This window comes from Panthera pardus, unplaced genomic scaffold (assembly GCF_024362965.1).
Source record: "Panthera pardus isolate Hobbes unplaced genomic scaffold, ASM2436296v1 HiC_scaffold_8, whole genome shotgun sequence".
NCBI lineage: Eukaryota > Metazoa > Chordata > Mammalia > Carnivora > Felidae > Panthera > Panthera pardus.
Window position 1 is genome coordinate 17,309,093 of NW_026527013.1, and position 25,482 is coordinate 17,334,574.

The window sequence follows — 25,482 nt, forward strand, 5'->3', positions numbered from 1 at the left end:
ACACTCTGTCTCTGTCTCTCAAAATTGAATATACGTTAAAAAAATTTTTTTTTAAAGAAATTCTCATTTAGACTCATTTTAGTAAAATTGCAGAAATTCTAAAAGATAGGTATCAGACCAAGATGATCCCTGATTTGCAAAAAAAAAAAATGAAGAGAAAAATAAGTGGTAGTGAGTAACTCTCAATATTAATGTTGTAAAACAAGAAAGATGTCTTGTGGGATTTTAAGATTTTATGTTTTAAGTCATGTCTTAAGTCTGTGCAGAGGACAGCCTCTACACAGAGAGGAAGTCTGACATGGGGTGTCAGAGCCTCAGGGCTATTAAAAAAATCTTTTTAAATTTATTTTTGAGAGAGAGATAAAGTGCAAGTGGGGGAGGGGCAGAGAGAGAAGGTAACACAGAATCTGAAGCAGGCTCCAGGCTCTGAGCTGTCAGCACAGAGCCCGGACGCGGGGCTAACACCCACAGACTGCAAAATCACAACCAGAGCCAAAGTCGGTGCTTAACCAATGGAGCCACCCAGGTGCCCCAACTTACTTTCTTTTTTTAAATTAAGTTTTATTTATTTTGACATAGAGAACACACGTGCATGCCTGTGCACAGGTGGTGGGGGAGGGGCAGGGAGGGAGGGAGCGAGAGAGAATGCCAAGCAGGCTCCACACTGTCAGCGCAGGGCCTGATGCAGGGCTTGTACTTACAAAGCATGATGAGATCATGACCTGAGCGGAAGTCAAATGCTTAATCAACTGAGCCACCCAGGTGCCCTGCAACTTACTTTTAAAACAGAAAGAGAATATAAATTTTTTTTTTAACGTTTATTTATCATTAAGAGACGGAGCATGAGCATGGGAGGGGCAGAGAAAGGAGACACAGAATCTGAATCAGGCTCCAGGCTCTGAGCTGTCAGCACAGAGCCCGATGCAGGGCTCAAATCCACAAACCACGAGATCATGACCTGAGTCAAAGTTGGACGCCTAACCGACTGAACCACCCAGGTGCCCCAAAACAGAAAGAGAATATAAAGGAAATATGGTAACGTCAACAATAGGGGTCTTTGGTAAAAGGTACAAAGGAGTTTTTTGCAATATTTTTTAAACTTTTCTATTGGTGAAATTACTTCAAAATATAAAAAAATACACTTAGGTATAGCTGACACTATAGTCCAAAACTTATGACAAATTTTTGATATCACAGTAGGGACAGTAACTTTATAAAGGTCAAACCAGGTTTAATAATTTGTTCATGTGCTGACTGAAGTAATGGTTCCCAGGCCATTTCTAGTCTCCTTCTCTGAGCCTACATGGACTGGGAATCAAATAAAAACACAGAAGAGGGGCGCCTGGGTGTCTCAGTTTGTTGAGCATCCAACTTCGACTCAGGTCATGATCTCACAGTTTATGAGTTCGAACCCAGCATCGGGCACTCTGCTGTCAGGGTGCAGCCCACTTTGGTTCCTCTGTCCCTCATTCTCTCTGCCCCTCTCCTGCTTACTCTCTCTGTCTCTCTAAGAATAAATAAATGAACTTTGAAGAAATAAAACCACCAAAGACACAAATATTCAAACATAAAACATAAAGTACAATACCATCATAAGGATACTGATGACATCACTTCTACATCCCCCTGAGTTTTACTTGGAATAAACTGTGGAAGACACATCTCAGTCAGACTCCCAGAACACAAAGAAACCAAAGTATTTAAAAAGCAGGGTAAAGACTACCCTGGAAAAGTTTCCTATACCTGATGGAACTTTAGGATACAGTTTGGATGAAAATGAAATTCAGTAAATAACAATTTTTTGAAAATTTTGCTGGAGTTACAGAAATGCATATAAATTGTAAGTGTAGGGCTTGACAGATTATGACAAAGTGGACATGTTTGTGTAATCACCACCCAGCTCATGAACCGAAACCTTGAAATGAGCCCAGAAGCTTCTCTCCATGCCTTCCCCAATCACTACCGCTTCTTAATTTCAGAGATTACCATTCTCTTGACTTCCTGCACCAGATGTTAGTTTTACCACTTTGATAATACTTTAAATTGCTCAGGATTTTTAAAACTGAATCTTACTTTTAAAATTAGACTTTTGGGGCGCCTAGGTGGCTCAGTCGGTTGGGCGTCTGACTTCAGCTCAGGTCATGATCTCACCGTTTGTGGGTTCAAGCCCCACATGGGGCTCTGTGCTGACAGCTCAGAACCTGGAGCCTGCTTCAGATTCTGTGTCTCCTTCTCTCTCTGCCTCTCCCCCACTTGTGCTCTGTCTCTCAAAAATAAATGAATGTAAAAAAAAAAAATAAAATAAAAAAATAAAAAAATAAAATAATAAAATAAAATTAGACTTTTTTCTTCTTTCTTTCTTCTTTCTTTCTTTCTTTCTTTCTTTCTTTCTTTCTTTCTTTCTTTCACATACAAATAATTCATACCCAAGGCAGAAATTCTGAGAGTTCACTACTGGTTTTAAAACTTTAACAAAAAACTTCCAGAAAAGTTCATTTCTGGAAAAGGCATATACCAAAAAGTGAATTTTACAGCTTAACCTCAAAAGTTCTATCAGTTGCCTGGGGTGCGTGGCTGGCTCCATCAGTAGAGCATGTGACACATGATCTTGGAGTCATGAGTTCAATCCCCATATGGGGTGTAGAAATTACTTAAAAAAAAAAAAACTTAAAAAAAATAAAGGTTATATTTGTTAGTAGTTAAACCTGAAAGAAAATATTCTATTAGCCAATTCATACTGATTCCATAAAGGTTTTAGACATCGATGATGGGCTGTAATAATGTCTTTGTATAACACAATGAAATTACGTTCCCACATGACGGCATCAAATAAATGAAGTTAAAAGGAGCCATTGTCTACTTAAACACAAGTTAAACATAATTACTGGTTTTAAACTCAGCACAAGTAACCAAATATTAATTTCAGTCAGTGACTCTTGACTAATTGCCACTGCCACTAGAATTAATGTAGTAAAGGTAAAAGTAAAGATGAAAATAGCAAAACTGGACAAGTAGTCAGAGAAGGGTGCTCCCTTTATGAATCCCTGTTCATGTTCTGCATCTTCTAGCAGGACTTAAAACAAAGTCCAATGAGCTTTTGATAAAACAAAAAGATGGAAGTGAGAAAAAGAATCCTATCTGGTAATACACCTCCCAGAGAGTGAACAAGTCATATGATTTTTCCAAGGTAACCATTAGTCAGAAAGATAACAGCCTTTCAGCAACAACAAAGGCCATTAACTTGTATAAATCTAGTTGTCCTTAGATTCTATGAAGGTTCTCTAGCTGCCTATGTCCTGTGTGAATCCTTGTAGCTAAAGAAGCTATATTCCCAAAACATCTAACTAATCCCCATCAATTAAAAAGTGCAATCCATAAAAAAAGGTGGCTTGGGTGTCTGCTAGATCTACTAGGCAGTTAAATACATTCTTGGCAACTATTTTGAGTAGCTGAAATTCTAAGTGCTATGAAGCTTTTTTTCAAATTTGGAAATGATCCTTAGATGAAAGATTATATGTCAGCTCTAAAAGAAACGCACTTCTGATTCCTGAGAATCTGACAGAGGTACGACAAATCTTATAGTGAAAAAATTCAGTAATGAGTGCTGCTGACCTCGAGTGCTTAATAGAAGAATTACATTTCCCACTCAAAACACCCAAACAGTACTGGTACCAAAAAATCACTGGTGTTCTCTGGTGTGAGGACAATAAGCAGGCAAGTCTAAACCTTTTACACTGATCGCAATCATTGGTATGATTTGATGTATTACTATCATCTTTTGGGTTTTTTATTTTTTTAGTTTATTTATTATTTTGAGAGAGAGAGAGCCAGAACAAGCCGGGGGGGGGGGGCGGGGGGGGGGCGCGGGGGGGAGGATCTGAAGCAGGCTCCATGCCTAGAGCAGAGAGCCCAATGCTGGGCTCGAACTCACAAACTATGACATCATGACCTGAGCCAAAGTCGGATGCTTAACTGACTGAGCCAGCCAGGTGCCCAATGTATTGCTATCATCTTTTTTTTTTTTTTTTTTAACATTTATTTGTTATTGAGAGACAGAACATGAGCAGGGAAGGGGCAGAGAGATAGGGAGACGCAGAATCCGAAGCAGCTCCAGGCTCTGAGCTGTCAGCACAGAGCCTGATGCGGGGCTCGAACTCACAAACCGCGAGATCATGACCTGAGCTGAAGTTGGTCGCTTAACTGACTGAGCCACTCAGGCACTATGCTATCATCTTATATGTTGTTTTGTGCACTGTTTACCTCATTCTTCTTCTATTTTTTTCATTCTCCTGCCTTCTGTTCAATTAATATTTTTTCTTTATCTTCCTTGACTGGCTCAGAAGCTATAAATTATATTTCTAGGGGCACCTGGCTAGCTCAGTCAGTAGAGCATGAGATTCTTGATCTTGGGGTTATGAGTCTGAGTCCCACATTGGGTGTAGAGGCTACTTAAAAATAAAACCTTAGGGGTGCCTGGGTGGCTCAGTCGGTTAAGCGTCTGACTTCGGCTCAGGTCATGATCTCACGGTTCGGGAGTTCGAGCCCCGTGTCGGTCTCTGTGCTGACAGCTCAGAGCCTGGAGCCTGTTTCGGAGTCTGTGCCTTCCTCTCTCTGACCCTCCCCCGTTCGTGCTCTGTCTCTCTCTGTCTCAAAGATAAATAAATGTTAAAAAAAAATTAAAAATAAAATCTTAAAAGAAAAAAAAACCTTTTTTTAAAAGCTTGTTTACTCTGAGAGAGACAGAGAGTGAAGGGCAGAGAGAGAAAGGGAGAGAGAATTCCAAGCAGACTCTGCACTCAGTGTGGAGCCTGATGTGGACTCGAACCCACAAACCATGCGATCATGACCTGAGCCGAAACCAAGAGTTGGACACTTAACTGAGTCACCCAGGAACCCCTATTTTTATTTTTTTTAATGTTTATTTATTTTTGAGAGAGAGAAAAAAAAAAAAGTACAAGTGGGGCAGGGGCAGAGAAAGAGGGAGACACAGGATCCGAAGCAGGCTCCAGGCTCTGAGCTGTCAGCACAGAGCCCGACATGGGGCTTGAACTCACAAACTGTGAGATCATGACCTTAGCCAAAGTCATGATCTCACCTGAGCCAGACACTTAACCGGTTGAGCTACCCAGGCGTCCCTACCAATTTATTTTTCTAATATTAGTTCTCGTCATTGTTTATTGTATCCCATTGGGTTATCTTTTCTTCTGTAAAGTACATTCTCTAGTTTCTTCTTTCAGTAAGGGTCACTGGCTGAGATCATCTCTTACTCATTATGAAACTGAAAATCTATCACTTCATCATCCTACAAAGAGTTTAGCTGGATATAGAATTCTAAGTTGACAGTTATTTCTTAGCAAATTGTAGATTACTCCACTGTCTTCTTTTATTATTGTGAAGAATGTTGTTAAATTGCTTTCCACTGTGGTTTTGTACCTTTTCTCTTTAGTAGCTTGTAAGATTTCTTTATCCTTAATATCTGTAGTTTCATTGCACTGGGTCTAGGTGATTATTTTTATTTATCTTGCATGCCATTCAGTGTGCACATTTGTTCTAAGGGTATGCATCTTCAATTCTGGAACATTTCTAAACGTCATGTTAAATGCAGGATTACTTCTCTGCAGTCCCTCTAGTGTAATCTTTTGCAACTTATACACTTATATTAAAGCCCTTCAATCTAGTCTTTTTTTATAAGTTTACTTATTTTGAGAGAGAGAGCATGAGTGAGCAGGGGAGAGTCAGAGAGAGGGAAAGAGAGAATCACAAGCAGGCTCTGTGCTGTCAGCGCAGAGCCTGACTTGGGACTTGAACTCATGAACCATGAGATCATGAACTGAGATGAAATCAAGAATTGGACACTTAACTGACTGGGCCACCCAGGCACTCCTAGTCTTCATGTTTTTTAATTGTTCTGTTTTGTTTTTCTCTTAGTAATAAACTATGCACTCAGAATACAACATAACTTTCCAACTCACTAAACTTCTTTCCACTAAGACCTATCTGGAGTTCATGACATCTGTGTTTATTCAACAATTGCATTTTTAATTTCTAGGATTTCCATTTGGTTCTTTAAATATTTACCTGTCAACTTTTCATTCCTGGTAATTTTTATTTCATAATTTCTTATTCTTTTAAAACAGATATCCTTCCTTTATATCTTTGGATACTCTAAAATATGTACTTTCAAGTTATTAGGTTACTCCATCATCATTTTATTTTTAATATTTTTAAATGTTTACTTATTTTTGAGAGATAGAGTGAGTGTGGGTGAGGGGCAGAGACAGAGGGAGACACAGAATCCGAAGCAGGCTCCAGGCTCCCAACTGTCAGCACAGAGCCCAACATGGGGCCCAAACCCACCAGCCATGAGATCATGACCCAAGCTGAAGTCAGATGCTCAAATGACTGAGCCACCCAGGCGCCCCTCATTTTATTTTTAAAACAGGATTTTTAAAATGTTTTTTTTTTATTTTTGAGAGAGAGACAGAGACAGAATGTGAGTGGGGAAGGAGCAGAGACAGAGAGATACAGGATCCAAAGCAGTCTCCAGGCTCTGAGCTGTCAGCACAGAGCCTGACACAGGGCTCAAACTCACGAACCGCAAGATCATGACCTGAGCCGAAGTTGGACGCTTAACCGAGTGAGCCACCCAGGTGCCCCCTAAATGTTTTATTTTTGAGAGAGAGAGAGAGAGAGAATGGGAAAACGAGTGAGCCAGGGAGGGACAGAGAGAGAGGGAGACACAGAATCTGAAGCAGCCTCCAGTCTCTGAGATGTTGGCACAGAGCCCAATGCGGGGCTCAAACTCACAAACCAAACCTTGAGATCATGACCTGAGCTGAAGTTGGTTGCTTAACCTACTAAGTCACCGAGGCGCCCCTCCATTATTTTCATTTTAATTGCAGTGAATTCATCTCTTAATGTTGATTTTGTTGGCTTTTTCTTTTGGATAGGTTTTCTTGTATGTTTGGAAGCTTGATTTATAAACAACTCATGAATGGGAATTTTTCCCTTACACATGTATCTCCTTCCCTGATGGTTTTGTGATAATCTCTACTCAATCCTCCAGGAACCCCAACCAGAAACAAGCCTTACATTAGTAACTTGAGACTCCGTTTCCACCGTAAAATTTGGGAGACAGGAGATCTACACATCCAGTGAGAGGGTAGCTGGATATAGGTTTGGACTCAAGGTTGTGTCTACTTCCTAGGTATACAATTTCATGTAAGCTACATTTTAGGCATAGATGGATTTTTTCTAGTCTCTGTTAAGTTCAGGGAACCCCACCTAAATTCCTAAATGCATGCAGTAATCCTGGGCCCAGTTATCCTCATCACATGGGGCACTTGTCCCCACCCACTCAATCACATTACCTTATAGGTTATAAACTTCAAATTGCCTCTATTTCTAGATCCATATAGTCCAAGATTACAACTCTGTTTCTGGCCAACATAAAATTTTGTCTTGCTTTTTAATATGGTTATGTAATTTATTTATTTAAAAGTTTGTTTCATGGGAATGCAAGCTGTTGCAGCCACTCTGGAAAACAGTATGGAGGTTCCTCAAAAAACTAAAAATAGAACTACCCTATGACCCAGCAATTGCACTACTAGGCATTCATCCAAGGGATACAGATGTGCTGTTTCGAAGGGACACACGCACCCCCGTGTTTATAGCAGCACTATCAACAATAGCCAAAGTATGGAAATAGCCCAAATGTCCATCGATGGATGAACGGATAAAGAAGATGTGGTATGTATATACAATGTATATACTCGGCAATCAAAAAGAATGAAATCTTGCCATTTGCAACTACGTGGATGGAACTGGAGGGTATTATGCTGAGTGAAATTAGTCAGAAAAAGACAAAAATCATATGACTTCACTCATGTGAGGACTTTAAGAGACAAAACAGATGAACATAAGGGAAGGGAAACAAAAATAATATAAAAACAGGGAGGGTGACAAAACAGAAGAGACTCATGAATATGGACAACAAACTGAGGGTTACTGGAGGGGTTGTGGGAGGGGGGATGGGGGCTAAATGGGGAAGGGGCACTAAGGAATCTACTCCTGAAATCATTGTTGCACTATATGCTAACTAATTTGGATGTAAATTAAAAAAAAAAAATAAAACAACTTAAAAAAAAAGTTTATCTGAGAGAGTGAGCGAGCCAGAGAGAGCATGCATATGCAAGTGTAGGGAGGACAGAGAGGAAGAGTGAGAATCCCAAGCAGGCTCAGTGCTGTCAGCTTGGAGCCCCACGCAGGGCTCAAACCTACAAACTGTGAGATCATGATCTGAGTGGAAATCAAGAGTCCAATGTTTAACCAACTGAACCACCCAGGCAACCCTGGATATATAATATTAATCTTTTATTAATTTTACCATGTGTTTGAAACAAAGGGAGTGGCATCAAAGTGTGTACAAGGCTACCTTGACCAGAAGCCCAGTTTCATTCACATTTTTAAAAAAGACTGTATGTTGGCACTTTCACAGTACCCCATGGTTAACAGTGATAGCTAAAAGGCAGCCTGGGAGCTATACATTCTCTTTCCAGTTTTACCAAAAAATATTTTCTAGATTGAAATGAATAACTGATTTGTGCAATTTGGCCAATGACACTAGCTAGAGTTTTCTTCTGAAATAACTGATTTAGGGGCATCTGGCTGGCTCAGTCAGTGAAGGGTGCAACTCTTGATCTCAGGGTTGTGGGTTCGAGCCCCAAGTTGGGTGAAGAGATTGCTTAAAAATAAATTATTTAGGGGCACCTGGGTGGCCCAGTTGGTTAAGCGTCTGACTCTTGGTTTCGGCTCAGGTCATGATCTCATGGTTTGTAAGTTCAATCCCCACGTCGGGCTCTGTGGTGGCAGCATGGAGCCTGCTTGGAATTCTTTCACTCCCTCTCTCTCTGTCATTCCCCTGTGCATGCATGCACGTGCACTCTCTCTCTCTCTCTCAAAATAAATAAACATTAAAAACATAATTGATTTATAACAGTGTGCATAATGAAAAATGTGATACTCCATTACCCAAATCCCCGTATTTCTGCAGTTTGGGGACAAAAATGAACTCAAGGCTTTGAAAGAAGTACATATATAAATGAAATATATTCATGTTCCAATGTTGCAATGATACAAACCTTAAAATACTGGTGCAAAGGACAGGGATAAGTTTGAATAAAAGAAATCTTATAGAGATGCACTTTGGTATAATTACAAATGAAATGCTATAATCTGATTTTTAAAATCCAGGGTGGTGGGCATTGGGTCACTGTCAGGAACTATACAGGTGCAGGTCTGGAATTTTACCCCACTTTCAAGCTAAACTGGTAGTTACCCTGTTACTACCTGGTAGGTGTTGACAGAAGACACAAGACTCCTGGATCAGACACAAAGGACTTCAATCACAGCAAAAGCAGTAGCTGAGCCTCATGAGTAGCCGAGCTTCATAACAGTTCCCTATGCCCCCCAAGTTTCCTGGGTGTAATATGAAAATGTTGACCATAGTTGTCTGCTCACATAGTGTTTCATTATCAGAGAGATACACTGAATTTGGGAGATTGTTTTTATAGCAAGTGGAAGTTAAATCTGCTCTTTGTCCTGGGGGAGACAATACTTCATCTCTCCAGGTTTCTGCTGAAAACACAGCCCTGAAAAACAGTCTAGGTAAAGAGAAGGTAGGGCCATGCATTCTTGGTATATCCAACGTGAACTTGCAGGGATGTTTAAGGTCCATGACATAACATATACTATCTCATCACTTTTGTGTATTTTGAAATTAGTACAAACTTATCTAATTATAATAGAAAGTAAATATAGGTGTGCCTGGATGGATCAGTCGATTAAGCGTCTGACTTCAGCTCAGGCCATGACCTCGTGGTTCATGAGTTCAAGCCCCGCATCAGGCTTTGCACTAACAGTGTGGAATCTGCTTGGGTTTCTCTCTCTCTCCCTCTCTCTGCCCCTCCCCTGTTTGCGTGTACTCTCTCTCTCAAAATAAATAAACTTCTAAATGTTTTAAAAAGAAACATACATCTGAGTCTAATATATTTGAAAATGCATGAATGGCTACTGTTATAAAATATAACACTATAAATTTCTTTCTCAGGAACCCTACACATTCCAGATACTTTCTTTTTTTATTATCATAAAAGGAATACATACTTTTGGTCACCCAAAATCCAACAATGTAGAAGAGTATAAAGTGGAAACTAAGAGACTCTAATTTAGCTGCACAGGTAATAATTCTAATATAGGAGCACCAGGCTGGCTTGATCAGTAGAGTATGAAACCCCTTGATCCATGGGTTGTGAGTTCAGGCCCCATATTGGCCGTAGAGCTTACTTTAAAAAAACAAAACAAAAACAACAGTTCTGATATATTCTTGCAGAGATGTTCTATGCTTACATAAGCATATGTATAAACACATGGTCTTTTTAAAAACATAGTTGGAATCATAAACATACTATCACAAAACATGCCTTTTTATGCTCAACATTTCCTGGATATTTTTCAGTGTTTTCACACTAGATCTAACTCATTAATTAATTAGTTAATTAATTAATTTACTTATTGGAGCCCAATGCAGGGCCTCAACTCACAACCCTGAGATCAAGACCTGAGCTGAGATCGAGTTGGATGCTTAACTGACTGAGCCACCCAGGCGCCCCATAACTCATTCTTTTAAATTGCTGCATACTACTTCATTTAATTGATGTTATCATGGACTGATTTGTGTCTCCTCCAAACTCATATGTTGAATCCCTAGCCCCCAACATGACTGTATTTAAATAGGGTCTTTAGGGAGTTAATGAAGGTTAATTGAGGTCATGAGTGGGACTCTAATCCGATAGGATTAGTGTCCTTAAAAGAAGAACAGGCACCAGAGACCTCTCTCTCTCCACACAAGCACAGAGGAAAGGCTATGTGAGGGCATAGCAAGACAGCAACCATCTGCAAGCCAGGGATAAGGGCCTCAGCAGAAAGCAACTCTGATGGCACCTTGATCTTGGATTTCTGGCCACAGAACTATGAAAAGGTAAATTTCTGTTGTTTAAGCCACCCAGATTGTGGCATTTCATAATGACATCTGGAGACTAATACAGATATATTCCTTTTGTTTTTAAGTTTATTTAGACAGAGAGAGAACATGGGGGAGGGGCAGAGAGAGAGAATCCCAAGCAGGCTCCACACTGTCAGCACAGAGCCAGATGTGGGGCTTGAACCTACAAACCGCAAGATCCTGACATGAGGCAAGATCAAGAGTTGGATGCTCAATGGACTGAGCCACCCAGGCACCCCAGGGCATGCACATTTTAAATCTGATACTGCCAAACTGACTTCTAAATAAATACTACCAATTTACAGTTCCCACAATAGTGTGTGAATGCTTGTCTCCCATGTGCAAGTGCTCATTCAACATGTATTCAGCACCTACTTCTGACAGTGCCAGACATTGTGCAAGGTGCTAATGAGACAGCGATGACAATTAAGTCCCTGCCCTCAAGATCTTTATTCTAGGGGAGAAACCAGCAATAAATAAGGATTCCACAAATAAATACACAAGGTGGTCTGAGAAGTTGTCTTTGAGATAACATCTGAGCAGAGACCCAGATGAAGAGAGAAAACAAATCTTACCAATACTTGAAGAAAGAATGCTAAGTGTGTTTCATAGTTCCAAGTATCTTTAAAAAATAAGCAAAGTTGCAATTCTATTCCTAGCTAAGTACCCAAAAGAAATACAAACAGGTATTCAGACAAAAATGCATACATCAACGTTCACAGCAGTGTTATTCCTGATAGCCAAAAGGTGGAAATAACCCATATGCCCAACAACATATGAATAGAACAAAATGAAACATTATTCAACTATAAAAAAAATGAAGCAATGACATATGCTACAAAACAGATAAATCTTAAAAACATTATGCTAACTGAAAAAAAGCCAGACATAAAAGGCCATATGTTATATGATTTCATTTATATGAAATATCTGGGATAAGAAAATCCATGGAAACAGCAGTTTAGTGGTTGCCAGGGGCTGTTGCTGGGGAGGATGGGAGGAGGAGGATGGGGAGAAACTGCTTAACAGGTACATATGGGACTTCCTTTTGGGGTAATGAAAATGTTCTGGAACTAGAGAGTAGTTATGGTTGAACAACATGTACATGTACCAAATGCCACTGAAATGTACACTTGAAAATGGTTAAAATGTTGAATTTTATGTCATGCATATTTTGCTACAATAAAAGATAACACATTAAAAAAAAAAAAAAAGCAAGGTAGGGGCACCTGGGCGGCTCAATCAGTTAAGCGTCCAATTTTGGCTCAGGTCATGATCTCATGGCTTGTGGGTTCGAGTCCCCATCAAGCTCTATGCTGTCAGCACAGATCCTCTGTCCCTCTCTCTGCCCCCCACCTCAAAAATAAATAAACATTAAAAAAAGTAAAGTTGAACTTTCTCTTCCTAGACCTAATGGTCATTATGCAATGTATTTTTGTTGACTTCCTATTCATGCCCAATACCCATTTAAAAGAAAATTTTAATGTTTATTTTTGAGAGATAGAGACAGAATGCAAACAGGGGAAGGGCAGAGACAGAGGGAGACACAGCATCCGAAGTGGGCTTCAGGCTCCAAGCTGGCAGCACAGAGCCTGACATGGGGCTCAAACTCATGAACTGTGAGATCATGACCTGAGCCGAAACCAAGAGTCGGATGCTTAACCAGGCACACCCAGGGACCCCATCAATACCCATTCTCTGTTGAATTATGGATGTTAAAAAATTAATCCGTGGAAACATCTGCGTGGCTCAGTTGGTTAAGCGTCCAACTTTGGCTCAGGTCATGATCTCAAAGTTCTTGAGTTTCAAGCCCCACATCAGGCTTTGCACTGGTGGTGCAGAGCCTGCTTGGGATCTCTCTCTCCCTCTCCCCCTCTCTCTTCCCCTTTCCCACTTGTGTTCTCGCTCTCTTAAAATAAATAAACTGAAAAAAAATTAATCTTTGAACTCAGCATATTAAGGAAATTAATTCCCTACCTTAATGAAAACCAGTTTATGGAATTTTCCATATTTACATAGAGATCTGAAAAAGTACCAGTTCACTGTAAATGGAATTGTTTAGAGTAATGGAATTTCAGAATTGAAATGGCCTTAAAAGTCATCTCATTCAACTTTGTTCTGACTTAAGAATCTTCTAACTCTACAGTATATCTTGCTAAATGTCCCCTTTGACTTTGACAAAGCACAGAAAGGGAGTGTTTAGCCTTTTTTGAAAACCTACTTTGAAGTACCCACAAAATTACCTCAGTCTGGAGTAGTAAACATAAAGGGGGAAAATGCCACTCAAACTAGGCAACTGAAGAGAGTTTACAAATGAGGCTATTGACACAAATTGTGGGCAGGTTTAAACGAATCCAAGAAATACTGTAGGGCTATCAACACAGAACCTCCCACAGGCACACAGTGACATTAGCTTGGAGGTGTAACAGAGCTCCTAGATCTCACTCCTCATGGCTGTAGATCCCATGACAAAAATTATGTTCTTCTACCCTATTTCCTGTGGCTCAATGGCCTTGAGCCACAAATTCCACTTCAATATATAAAATAAAATTGGTTCTACCAACACTTCAAGAAACTGAAGAAAAGTAACCTGAGTGGCATGAATCCACAGGACAATAATCTGATGGGAGGTAATTATCCAAACATGGCACTGGGGACTCAAATATAACACAAAGAAGCTGGTGTTCTAGTTGGGGAAGATGGAGCAAAGAAATACCTTGGAGTGCTGCCCCACGGAGAAAAATAAACTGCCATAGAAATTCAAAGGCATTCAACGGTCTGACGTGAAGTTTCCAGACAGAGATGTTAGCAAAGTATGAGGTCTACGGACCGGACCCAGGGAAATAAGGTAGTGATAAGGAAATGAGCAGCAAACAAGAGATGAAAGATGTGGGAGAAAGCAAAAAAGACACTGACTGGCACTCATCCTATTATAAAGTGCATCACTTTATCAACTTCCACCAGATACAACCATTCATTAAGAATAGTTAAAGGCTCAAGAAAAAGGAAAGGACCTTAAGAAAGAAAACTAAAAACAGAAAATCTGCAGGAAGTAAAACTACTTAGAATGCTCCACTTGTGTCTCTTTCGCAGTGCTTCCTCTAGGTTTCAAGACTCGCTTACATGCTTTTCTCATTCCGTCAGAACGTCTTTTACAGTAGGGACCACATCTTCAGACTTAACATTCACAACGGCATTTCTTCTTTTTTTTTTTTTTTTAATGTTTATTTATTTTGAGAGCGAGCGAGCAGGGGAGGGGCAGAGGGAGAGGGAGAGAGAGAATCCCAAGTAGGTTTCCTACTGACAGCACAAAGCCTGACATGGGCTCCGACTCGCAAATTGTGAGATCATGACCTGAACCAAAACCGAGTCAGACACTTAACTGACTGAGCCACCCAGGTGCCCTCACAACTGCATTTTAAACATAATCTGTATGCCTCTTCTACAACTTCCTTGTCCCTTAATTATGTTAACAGTGTGCAAGTTTTCCAGCCCCTGGGCACAGATCTCAGTCACCTCTCCACACACCTGTGGCCAGGGACAAGCAAGGTGCTCTGTCATCACCCTGTCATTCCTTTCTTGCCCTTTTTGCTGCTGAGCATAGCTGAATCCCTCAGTACCCCTCTTCTCATTAGTACCCTAACTCCTATTTTTCCTGCCAATCTTACCCTCACACTTCCAGAATAACCTTCTTAAAATCGGACAGTTATTTTACTTTCCTTAGAATTATAAACCTAATGCATACAAATTTGCATGCAAGAATAATTGCATACAAATAAGGTCAACATCCCTCAGCACAGCATTCATAGCTATACTTTTTTGTTCCATCGCCTCTAAAACCTGTACACATATCCAACCCTCTGGTCATACTGCATTACCTTATATTCTTAGAATCTGCCTTTTGTTCCACTGGCTGTCTTTGCTTCTATGGTTCCTTCTTGATTTTGGCATTGAGTAACTATTCCTCCCTCTCAACCCTTCATACCTCCTCTCCAGCATTTAGCACTTTCTCTCTGCCTCACACAATGTTTTCATCTTGTTTATCAGGCCCTAAGCCCCTTGAGGACAGGTCGTTGTGTCTTCAAACCTGCTTACAACAATTGTTATACACTTGACTCAAATATGTGCACACGGATCATTTCCCATAGAGCATAGCACAGCACCATGCCCTGCTCAGAAAAGGCGTCAAGTAGTTGCATGAATGCACGATGCTCCACACCCACCACCCCCGCCCTTCTGTCCAATGTAGAAAGAAAATACTTGTTACATTTAATTGCTCGGGTAAAAATGACGGGATATGTCACTAATTCTTCATTTATTCCAAAAGGCCACGTCTTAAAAGCATTTTCTAGGTCTTTCCAGCTATAAAGTCTTGACCCAGCCTCAGAGCTACCCCAACTGAGTTCTCTCGTTTATTTAGTTGGAAGTCCACTGAACTCCCACGGAGCCTCATCTAGAGGACCGCAGCATGTGTCTGGGACAATGCCCTTGTTCACTTAGGCGAGGCCAGGGGCGGGGGCGAGACCTCCAGACCCGACGGCACTCGGACCAGCAAGGGCTACCTTGTCCTTTTCCCAGCGTCGCACAGTTTACAACGTGCCATCGCGTTGGTCTCCTCCTAACAATGTCGTGAGGCAGAAATTCTCACCTCCCTAAAGAAACAGAAGATCGGAGGGGAGATGGAGAGGAGAAGAGGCGTGGCAACGGGCTGTGGCGGGGAAGGCGAGTGGAGGTCCGGAGCCCGAGCTGGATTTCGTTCCTGGCTCAGCCCTTGCCGGCCGGGGGCCGTGGGGCGGGCGCGCAGAGGACGCGAGAGCCCTCCAGCTCTCACACTGCGAGGGGCTGAGGCGCGGCGAGAGGGGCGCCGTGCGGGACCCCGGTCGCCCAAGCCCGCTCCCTCAGCCGCCCCACCGCTACCCGCGCGCCCACCCCTTCGGCGGCTCTGCCGGAAGTCCCGCCTGCGCCCGCCGCGGCCGCCCCCCATTGGGCCCGGCGCCGGGGTCTCGCCGCGGGTTGGCCGTCCGGCGGCGTGAGCCCTGGGAGGCCTCTGCGAGCCACTGCTGGGGGACCCTCTGGAGACCCGCTCAGAAGCTGGGTTGCCGCGGGAGGCGGAGCGAGGAGCGCCGGGGCTACCGGCGGGACTTCCGCCACGGGACCCGGAAGGGGCCGCGCCGCCGCTGGTGGGAGTTGTAGTCCGGCCGTGGTTGGGGGGGGCCCGCGGCTCATGCGCGGTGCACCGAGGCTTGTTTCACATCTGTAACAACAGGTGAATTGGGCTTTTTATTCTCCCCTTTCGTGTCCCCTTGAGGAGCTTGCCGTGGCCGGGGGTGGTCGGCGCGAGGAGGGGCCCGGGTCCGATCGCCGGCTTGGCGGAGAGTGGGGCGGAGAAGCGGGCGGGCCCGAGGAGCAGGCCGGGCATCCTAGGCCTGCCCGCGAAGCCGGCCCAGCCGAGCCGTGGGCAGCCAGGCCTCGGCCTGCCGTTGCCATGGAGCCTGGGCGGGGGCGGGGGCCAGGCCGGTCCGCCGGGGCGGGCCTGGTAGCCAGGGGCTCCGCGGGGACCGCGGGAGAGGCCGCTTCATTGGCGCAACGACGCCTCCGCCTCAGGGGATGCTCCGTTCCCCGAGGCAGGGCCTGGAGGAAGCCCCCGGAGTGCCCCGGGACCTTTGTCTGTACCCCGTGCCGCCTGGACCGTTCGTCCAAAGGGAGGCCTGGTGCATTCTGGTCCCCCTCGTTTGCCCCTTTTTGCACCCACCTTGTCACTGGGGGAGGCCAAGGGGTGAGGTGTTCTTTGTTTGCTGGTGGTGACTTGCCCCATTTCGCAGGGGAAGACCTAATGCATGTTGGGTCCTTTGTTTGCACTGAACTGGAGTCCCAGGGGTCCTCAGAACCCCCAAGCCCCGAGTATGGCGTCAGCATGCTGTCTAGCTAGTCCTCGGGTAGCAACATTGGTCACCGTAATTGTGATGTTGCAAGGCAGAGATTGTCCCACTTTGCAACCCCAGTCCACAGGGGCTTGCCGTACACTGTGGCAGGTGGACTGCAGATGGCCAGGTGCAGACTCTCAAACTGTTTTTGGTTGCAACTTACTGGCCACAGGGAAAGGAGACATTGATGGTTTCCCTTGGTGTTTCTTTGAAGGCAATAAAGCCACTGTCATTGTGGGTCTTGACTACATCTTACAATTAAATCTTGGAGTTTTGGAGTTTCCAGGAGGGAGGCCTCTTTTCTTGATGGAGTTTATGGGAGTGCTCTTTATTTGTATAACTGTTTAAGATGCGGGAAACACATCCTTCGCTGTATTTTTTATCTGTGTTAGGTTGTCCCTTTGCCTTCAAAAGATGTTTATTCTCCCAAGCGTTTTAGCTTGTGTAGCCATGGTCCAAAGTTTATCAGTTGGACCCTTCTTTCCCCTTTCAACCTTTGTGTCACTATAAAATATTATTTCCAAGAATGAACCATGGGACATCTAGGCAATATATCTAGCATAATATCATGGAAATAATAAAAATATTGTAGTATTAAGCGTGTGAAGCTTTGGAGTCCAGTACCCAACTTCAGGTTTCCATTTTGCCCTGAGGCAGCTATGGGATCTTGGGCAAGTTGTGTGACTTTCTCTGGGAAAATCTGCCTCTATTTCCTTCTCTGGGAAAGATCATTTCTGCCTCCCTGGGTAGTTGCATAGATTAACTGCTATAAAATCTATGGAAGTACTTTGTGAACTATAAAAATGATATTCAATGTCTAGTTGTTATTTTCTTCATCTGGAAGAGCTTGATCTACCTTAGATAGGGTTGTGTTAGAGTCAATACAGGATTAGAACTCAAAACTGAAGCAGGTTGGGGTGCCTGGGTGGCTCAATCAGTTAAACGTCCGACTTCAGCTCAGGTCATGATCTTGCGGTTCGTGAGTTCAAGCCCTGTGTCGGGCTCTGTGCTGACAGCTCGGAGCCTGGAGCCTCTTCAGATTCTGTGTCTCCCTCTCTCTGCCCCTCTGTTCATGCTCTCGCTTGCTCTTTCAAAGAATAAATAAACATTAAAAAATTAAAAAAACTGAAGCAGGTTTTGCTCTGGGCTCAGAGAAAATATTTTCAGGACTACAAACCCCTTTTTACCATGACATCTCTTTCTTGGTATCTTTGCAGGTGCTGGTGTAGGGTAGCTCACGATTTGATGGGTCGTGAGTGGGTCATGGCAGGTCCTGAAGTGACACCAGTGTGTCCAGTGTGTGTTTCATGCTATTAACAAAATGTGTCCTTGTTGTTAGAGTTAGTAATGAATTTCATTGGTCTGCAGCAACTTTATTTTCCCTGTGGGTCCCATCACTCTAGTGACCCAGGCTTCTATTTTCTAGGAGGAGGCCCAGCCTCGTGATGAGGAATAGCAAGGAGAGAATTCAGCTCCAGTTCAGAAGCCTACAAAATCTGAGACTGTCACTGCTCTTGTAAGGTAAGTTGATTTAGCCATGCACACATAGTAGTGGTGGATCTCATGCTCAGCCACACTGTAAAGCAAAGACATGCATTAAATCCACTTGTGACTATCTTGGAAGACATTAGTTAGTCGTTATGGAATCTTTCTGTCCTTGAATCATCCCACAGTGACTCTACCTGGAATTAAGCAGTGTTTCATTATGCAAGAAATCTTGACATAACATTATTTTACTTATCTCTGAATTATTTAACAGAAACTCTGCATCATAAAAGTTTCCAATATAATTATATTTCAAGGAACACAGCTTTTTTTTTTTTTTTAATCTCTATGAAATGTTCTAGAGCTCAGTAAAATATCTCTGAAACATCCTATCTTGAATATCATATGTATTTTTTAGGCCAATACAGGTAAAGATAGTGTTATGTGAGCCTTGGAGAGGGTCAGGGACTTTTTAAAAGCAAAACTAAGAGTCTGTTTACAAGCAAATTGATTTACTCTTTCTCGCAAGAAAGTATTGTCTCAAATAATAATCATTTACATGTTTTGGATTTTTATAGTACTCAGGTTTTCTTTAAGATTAGAATCTCAAATTACACCCTTTTTCTTTTAATTTGGGTAGAAGGAGTCTGTAGAATGTAACTTCTTAAAATGAATTGTGTCCTTGTTGATATTGTATTGAAGTTTCCTCTCTGAGCTACCATATCCTAACGGCTGAAATTTCCGGCATCCCTGGGGGAGAGGAGGCCATCAGGGCAGACCTGCTATGGACCTGAAAGATTCGGCCCCAGGTCAGCCCTCCACCCCTATCCCCCACGATTTAGGAATGAGATGGGAAGGCAGTCAGGAGCAGAAGTGTAGGCCCCATTAGACTCCTTGCAATATTGGACATTATCCTGATTTGCTAAAACAGTGTGTAGATTTTTTTTTTAATTTTTTAAAATGTTTATTCATTTTTGAGAGAGAAACAGACACAGAGCACAAGTGGGAGAGGGCAGAGAGAGTGGGAGATACAGAATCCAAAGCAGGCTCCATGCTCTGAGCTGTCAGCACAGAGTTCAATGTGGGGCTTGAACCCATGAACCGTGAGATCATGACCTGAGCTGAAGTCAGATACTTAACTGACTGAGCCACCCAGGAGCCTTGTGTAGATATTTTTAAACTAAGGCCATATAAGGTTATGCACCAGTCCAGGAGTACTACATTATTAAGAACATCTATAAGTGAGTTTGAGTATTTTTTAAACAAAATCAATAAACTGGAGGTGTTATTTATTTGTATGCATGTATGATTTAAGTCTCGAGGTATACTCTTCAGTTAAATGATCAAAATGCACCAAAAATTTTGCTCAAGAGTTGAACTTCAACTTAGTATTTGTTATTTCATAGACTCTACCGTGAAGAAAAGCTTTGTATCTTGAATCACGATAGTTACTCTTGATATTGCTGTCTGGTCCCACCGCTTGGGGCTTGACCTAGTTGTGTGAAAGCCCAGTAAACCAGTTTGTCTATAAGGCACTCGTTAGTCCCATTTGCTGATACCACATGAGGAAAGGGGTCCATGTAGAATTTCCTTTCTTCCCAGAAGTCCCAGGAAAGCTGCAAGTACTGTGATGAAGTGGAAATATGTCTCTCAGGATAAAATACCTCTCGTTCTGTTTAGCAGGGTTCAGGGAGTTTAGGACAGAGAAACGAAGAAAGCTCTTAATGAGTAAGAAACAAAGACATGTAATTACTCTAGAGTGGAGATGGCCCTTCCATCCTTAAGAGTGGGAGCAGCAGTTGGGTCTCATCAGTGAAGAGCTTCATTTTTCTCACCTTCTGGAAAGTGCTCTCTGTGTTATTGAAGTCTTCTCTGTGGGATCCTGGACCAAGAATAGTAACCATTGCCTCTCTGCCCTCCTTCTTAGGATTCCAGCTTTCCCTCCTGGCCAGAAATGTTCAGCCTGGACTCATTCAGAAAAGGTAAGAATGTAGCTGTGCTGGTGACCTCATGCTCTTCCTCCCTGTGATGGGCAGCTGTGAGGGCTATGAAGATCCCTCACCAGTGTGTAGTCCTTAGACCCCTTTTTTGTATGACTTTCCATTGTCCTTTCTCTGCCTTCCTCTTGCACGGGGCTTATAACCTGTGTCTGAGTCCTTGTCAGAGTACCTGTGTTCATTTGCTGCCCCTCCCCCCGAATATCCTCTCAGACACACTCACTGCTTTTTGAAATCCCAGCTCTTTTTCTAAGCCAGCGTTTTACACCATTTCCTCTGTGAACCATTCTTGATTCTGTCAACCAAATGCAACCTCTCCTCTGTCTGATTTCTTCAGCACCAGATCTGTACTTTCTTGTGCTTAGTCTATTCTGAATTAATCTTTGCATCCCTAGATTAGAAGCTCCCTGTAGCCAGGGCCTCTTGGGCTCCTTCATCGTCCGTTGTACCTGGCACAGCATTGTGCACAGGGTAGGTGTCAATAAATGTTGGTGGAAGCGGATTGAGTCATTTTTACATTAGTGGTTGTAGAAGCTGGCAAGTTTTGGAATCAGTGCTCTCCAGCACGTTGGGTAAAAGGGTTGCATAAGCAGTGTCAGGACTGAGCCATGGCTGGGCCGAAGGGTAGCTAGCATTCATTCCTGCTTTCAGGAAGTGCTGTAGCTGGTGAAGTCTTCAAGGGCCGTACCCCAGGGAGCTTTGCATATCTTAGCATGACTTTTCTTCTTTAAGGGAACAGTGAGTAAAAGTCCTTCACCTCTATTGAAGCTGACCACCAGGCACCTGTCTAGCATATTTTACAAATCAATGAACACCATACAGGCCTTCCATAACTGCTGATTAAAAAGGTCCTCCCCATTGTGTCTCCTCTCCCACTTATGTTCCTACAGGCCTGGAAAACCTTGCCCTAGTGCTGCCTGTTGAATGGGGTCAGAAGGAGGGCTGGATATACCGGAGCTCAGAGCAGCCTCTTCTTGCCTCCCTGTTTGTTTTTAGCCACCTTGTCTGTTTTCATATTGCATGAAAAAATTCATCTCTGTCATCTTGGTTTTGCTGGTTAACTATCTGAAAAGGGAAACATTGGGTTTGAGATTAGTGTGCACAGCACATTTTGAGCTGAAAATTAAGTACACTCAATTGCCTTGTGTTTACTGGTTAATCAGTGGGCTTCGTTTTCCACCCACTTGTGAAAGTTGGATGCAAATAAGTTCTCTTATGGTGGCAGTGCCTGAATGGACAGCACTGATTTTGTAAAGAGGTAGGAGCCCCATGAAATCATAATCCTCCTTTTTTCTGCATTACTTAACTCCCCCATGATAGGGAGATGGTGAGAGTGAGAGAGTTTGGGGGCAAAATTCCTGTATAGCATTTGTGATTTTTCTTTCTAGGCTGGGGATTGATTTGTTCAAGAGGCTTTTCATCAGGGGTGACACGGTTAGCATTCAGTTTCATGGGAGACAACAGCCTCACTGAGCAAAAGTTCTGGAGCCAGATGCCTGGTTCATGTCACACTTCTACACCCTTGGTGGCCAAGGCTGGAGGCAGGAGTTTGAGCCTCCATGCCTCCGTTTCCTCACGATGTAAGTGGGCTGGATCATAGTACCTGCCTCGTCGGGTTGTTTTAAGGATCAGATGAGTTAATACGTGTAAAGAGCTTAGAACAGGGCCTGACACCTGGTAAGTTCACAAGCCATGGTACTAAGTAGCTTCAGGATGTAATAATCAGACATAGTCTGATTTAGGACCTTACTTTCCACACAGGTAAGTGTTATATTCTTAACAACAACCATTTTATGCTTGAAGGTCTCAGGGTAAACCATTAATCAGAAAGTTTACTGCCTTGAATATTTTCCTTCAGGCAAACGTACCTTTTCTTTTCTGACTATAAGGCTGACTGCTCTTTCCTGTCTTCTGAAGGCTGGTATCACTTGTGGTTTGCACCATAACCTTGACAACTGGTCATGTGTGGCCTTGTGACATTTTTCTTGTTGTGTAGGACTGTTCTTTATCTCTCATGGAGTTTTTATGTTTCTTTGCTCCTCATGATGAGATTATTAGCTCCATAAGGTGTCACGAATCTTGAAGGGAAACGTCACATAGTGGAAAGCTTGAGTCAGACTGGCTGGGGTTCGAATCTGGTCCCCACTCACACTAGCAAGGTGGAAACTCCCTGATCCTGTTTCTCAGCCTCTATCTTCAGAGGTGTAATGAAGATTAGGGATAATATAAGAAAAGCACTTGGGTGTGATCTGTCCCTAGCCCTCAGTCTTGAGTTGGCAGGCCCTTGATACATGTGAATAGATTGATCTATTTGAGGTGCAGCTCTGTAGCCGGTGCTTTTTGTTTGTTTGTTTAATTTTTATTTAATTTTTTCTATGTTTATTTTTGAGAGAGAGACAGAGAGACAGTGTGTGAGTGGGGGAGGGGCAGAGAAAGAAGGAGACACAGAACCTGAAGCAGGCTCGAGGCTCTGAACTGTCAGCACAGAGTCTGACACGGGGCTCGAGCTCACAAACCATGAGATCATGACCTGAGCTGAAGTCGGATACTTAACTGAGGGAACCACCCAGGCGTCCCTGTAGCCGGTGTTTTGCAGGAGAGTGACAGCCTGTCCTCAGCATGCGGTGTGCTGTGTGGCTGCACGATTGATCACCTATGTACGAGATGCTAGAGCGGAGACAGCTATGTGTCAATGATGTTTTCTTGTACTCAGGAGCTTACAGTCTCAGTGGGATAGGTCATTTGATGGATCCGAAGGCAGTAGCCATAGCAGTTCCCTGCAGCACTGTGGACAGTGGCCCCCTGGGTCTGTGGTTACCGTCTTTTCTCTTATGTAATTCAACAGAGCTGCCAATGCCTCCCAACTAGTGTGCGTGTGTGCCTGGTAAGTGGCCTGTTACTGTCTTTGCCAACATCCCAACACAAGTTTCTTGTCTGTCAGCAGTAATGCCATCAGAATCAGGCCTCAAAGAACAAGCTGAGTCTTTTACAGGCGGCACAAACCTTTGAAAAACACTAGATCAACAGCAAGAATGTGCAATTTTCCTCCAGCTCCACGGTTAGAAGAGGGCCCAGATATGTTGTAGGATTATAACACCCCCCCATTACTGAAAATGCTTAATGAAACAAATAATTATCAAATCATTTATTCTTTTTGTTTGTTTTCAATCCAGCCCCCCTGGATATGAATGAGAATCCTGCTCAAACAGGACTGGAGAGGTTGAGCTGGTCATTTTCCACCTTAGTTTCAAGATAAACCTTGATCCTAGATACTTTGTTCCAGAATACCCTACAGGCATTTCTGCTGTAACCCTGGGTGTGTGTTTTCTGCAAAATCACGCACCTCTGATACTATAAGAGGGCTTGTGGGAAAGACAGAGTTGAGGCAATAATACAGCTGCAAGTTTATGGCCAGAGTGTGAAAGCAGCAGTCCCTGGCACCTGGGAAGATGCTTTGGACTGCCGAGGCAGGCAGCTCAACGTGATGCTAAAAATGTGCAAAGTGCGTTCTAACGGGAAGAGCTGGCAGATGCTGAGGCCGTGCAGGTGGCAGTGGAGCTGTGAGCCCGTGGGGCTGCCACTAAGGAGTGTGTGCAGCTGGCAGTGTGGGGGAGGAGGATCTCAGTGCAGGTACTTGCTTTTCCCTCCAACATTTTATTACGGAAATTTTCAAAACTACTGAAATGTTGAAGTCATTGTATAGTGAACACCCATCTGTCCATCACCTCGATTCCCTATAGGCACTCCATTTTAATTTTTAAAAAATATAGTTGGAAGGGTCTTTTGTTTTCCTGCTCTAAATTATAATTCTACCTCTGCTATTTCAGTCCCCTTGCCTTAGGAAACTCAACATTCGAACCAAGTGTTCTCCTGTTTTACTGTTATCATTCCCCTATGTACCAACTGTGTACAAGCCAATTTGCATTATGGAAATGGGTGTCACGGTAGCAGAACAGACTGCTGCTTAAGCATGTAGTGTGTGTGGCTGTCTCTCTCTGCTCCTCTCCTGCTCCATTTAGTGTACTGAAATTAGTGGGGCAAAGAAAGCAGAGAACTCATGCACCCTTTCCCCCAGACCCAGTGATTCTCTGGCGTTGTCACCATGTAGGTAATGTTAAACACATGGAGCCTTACTTACCCATACATGCCCACCTTCCCATGGGACAGTGATGTTCATGTATATCAAAGTTTTGGAACTTAAAAATGTGCTTTGTAGGTCACTGACCTACAAGTAGTATTTAATCTGCAAATGAATGAAAGTGTTTGGAGTGGCAAGTCATTAACTTTTAGAAAGAGGGAGAAGACTGGTAAGTGTGGGTCTGGTCTTGACTTTCAGGGAGGACCCCAGCAGTCAGTTGGTCCTTCTCTTGCCCATTTCTTAGAGGGAAAGAATAATTTGAGATCTGGTAGCTAACGTGGTCATCTGGGAACCCACAGCAGATACAGGGAGAGCTACCGTAAGTGGATGACAGATAAGGGGATTTACACGGTACCATGATTTTTCAGTTTTTAATTGTTTTCCTGTCTCATCCTCATAATTCAAGACTATAGAGGACGATGTGAGATGGGTATTGAAGTCACATAAGGTGGCTTTGCAAACAGGGAGAGTTGAGGGCTCTTTTGAGAGTCAGGAAGGGATCTCTACAAAGCTATACTATATCACATCCATATAAAACAATTGCCTTCTTTCTGTGTGGAATTGGTGGCACTGTTTCTCAGAACCTGTGACTGGCTCAACAAACCGTCCAGCAGCCCTGCTGCCCAGAGCTCCTCACAGATGCTCTGGAGTGAGTCTGTTCAGGGGTCTGTAACTGGGAGGGGTGAGAACATGTCACCCTGATGCCCTCTCTCTTTCCCCAGATCGGGCCCAGCACAGGCAGCGTCAGTGCAAACTTCCCCCACCCCGCCTTCCACCCATGTGTGTCAACCCTGCCCCTGGAGGGACCATCTCTCGAGGTAAGGGAGGAGCCTTGCCTCCAGCATCAACTTGGTCCAGGGTCTGTGGGGAGGTGGG

General features: G+C 43.2%; 2 protein-coding genes across 8 annotated transcripts in view; one reads left to right on the forward strand and one right to left on the reverse strand.

Moving 5' to 3' along the window:
• Positions 1–15,360: 15,360 nt before the first annotated feature.
• LOC128775713 (cyclin-dependent kinase inhibitor 1C-like) lies at positions 15,361–16,951 on the reverse strand. Its single transcript, XM_053898620.1, has 2 exons — positions 16,815–16,951; positions 15,361–16,316 (listed from the first exon to the last, which is right to left on the reverse strand). Exon 2 carries the CDS (start codon positions 16,286–16,288, stop codon positions 15,890–15,892), a length of 399 nt encoding a protein of 132 aa, XP_053754595.1. The 5' UTR covers positions 16,289–16,316; positions 16,815–16,951; the 3' UTR covers positions 15,361–15,889.
• DHX30 (DExH-box helicase 30) overlaps positions 16,214–25,482 on the forward strand; it is a 29,876-nt gene continuing 20,607 nt past the window's right edge. For 3 of the 7 annotated variants that reach the window (XM_019416643.2, XM_019416645.2, XM_019416647.2), the window contains exons 1-5: positions 16,214–16,328; positions 18,413–18,507; positions 19,174–19,280; positions 20,399–20,453; positions 25,329–25,424. In XM_019416643.2, the coding sequence (XP_019272188.1) occupies positions 19,256–19,280; positions 20,399–20,453; positions 25,329–25,424 (176 nt within the window). In that variant the 5' untranslated portion in view covers positions 16,214–16,328; positions 18,413–18,507; positions 19,174–19,255. The remainder of the gene's footprint in view (positions 16,329–18,412; positions 18,508–19,173; positions 19,281–20,398; positions 20,454–25,328; positions 25,425–25,482) is intronic. The other 4 variants (XM_019416646.2, XM_019416648.2, XM_019416650.2 and 1 more) reach the window with 3 other exon arrangements.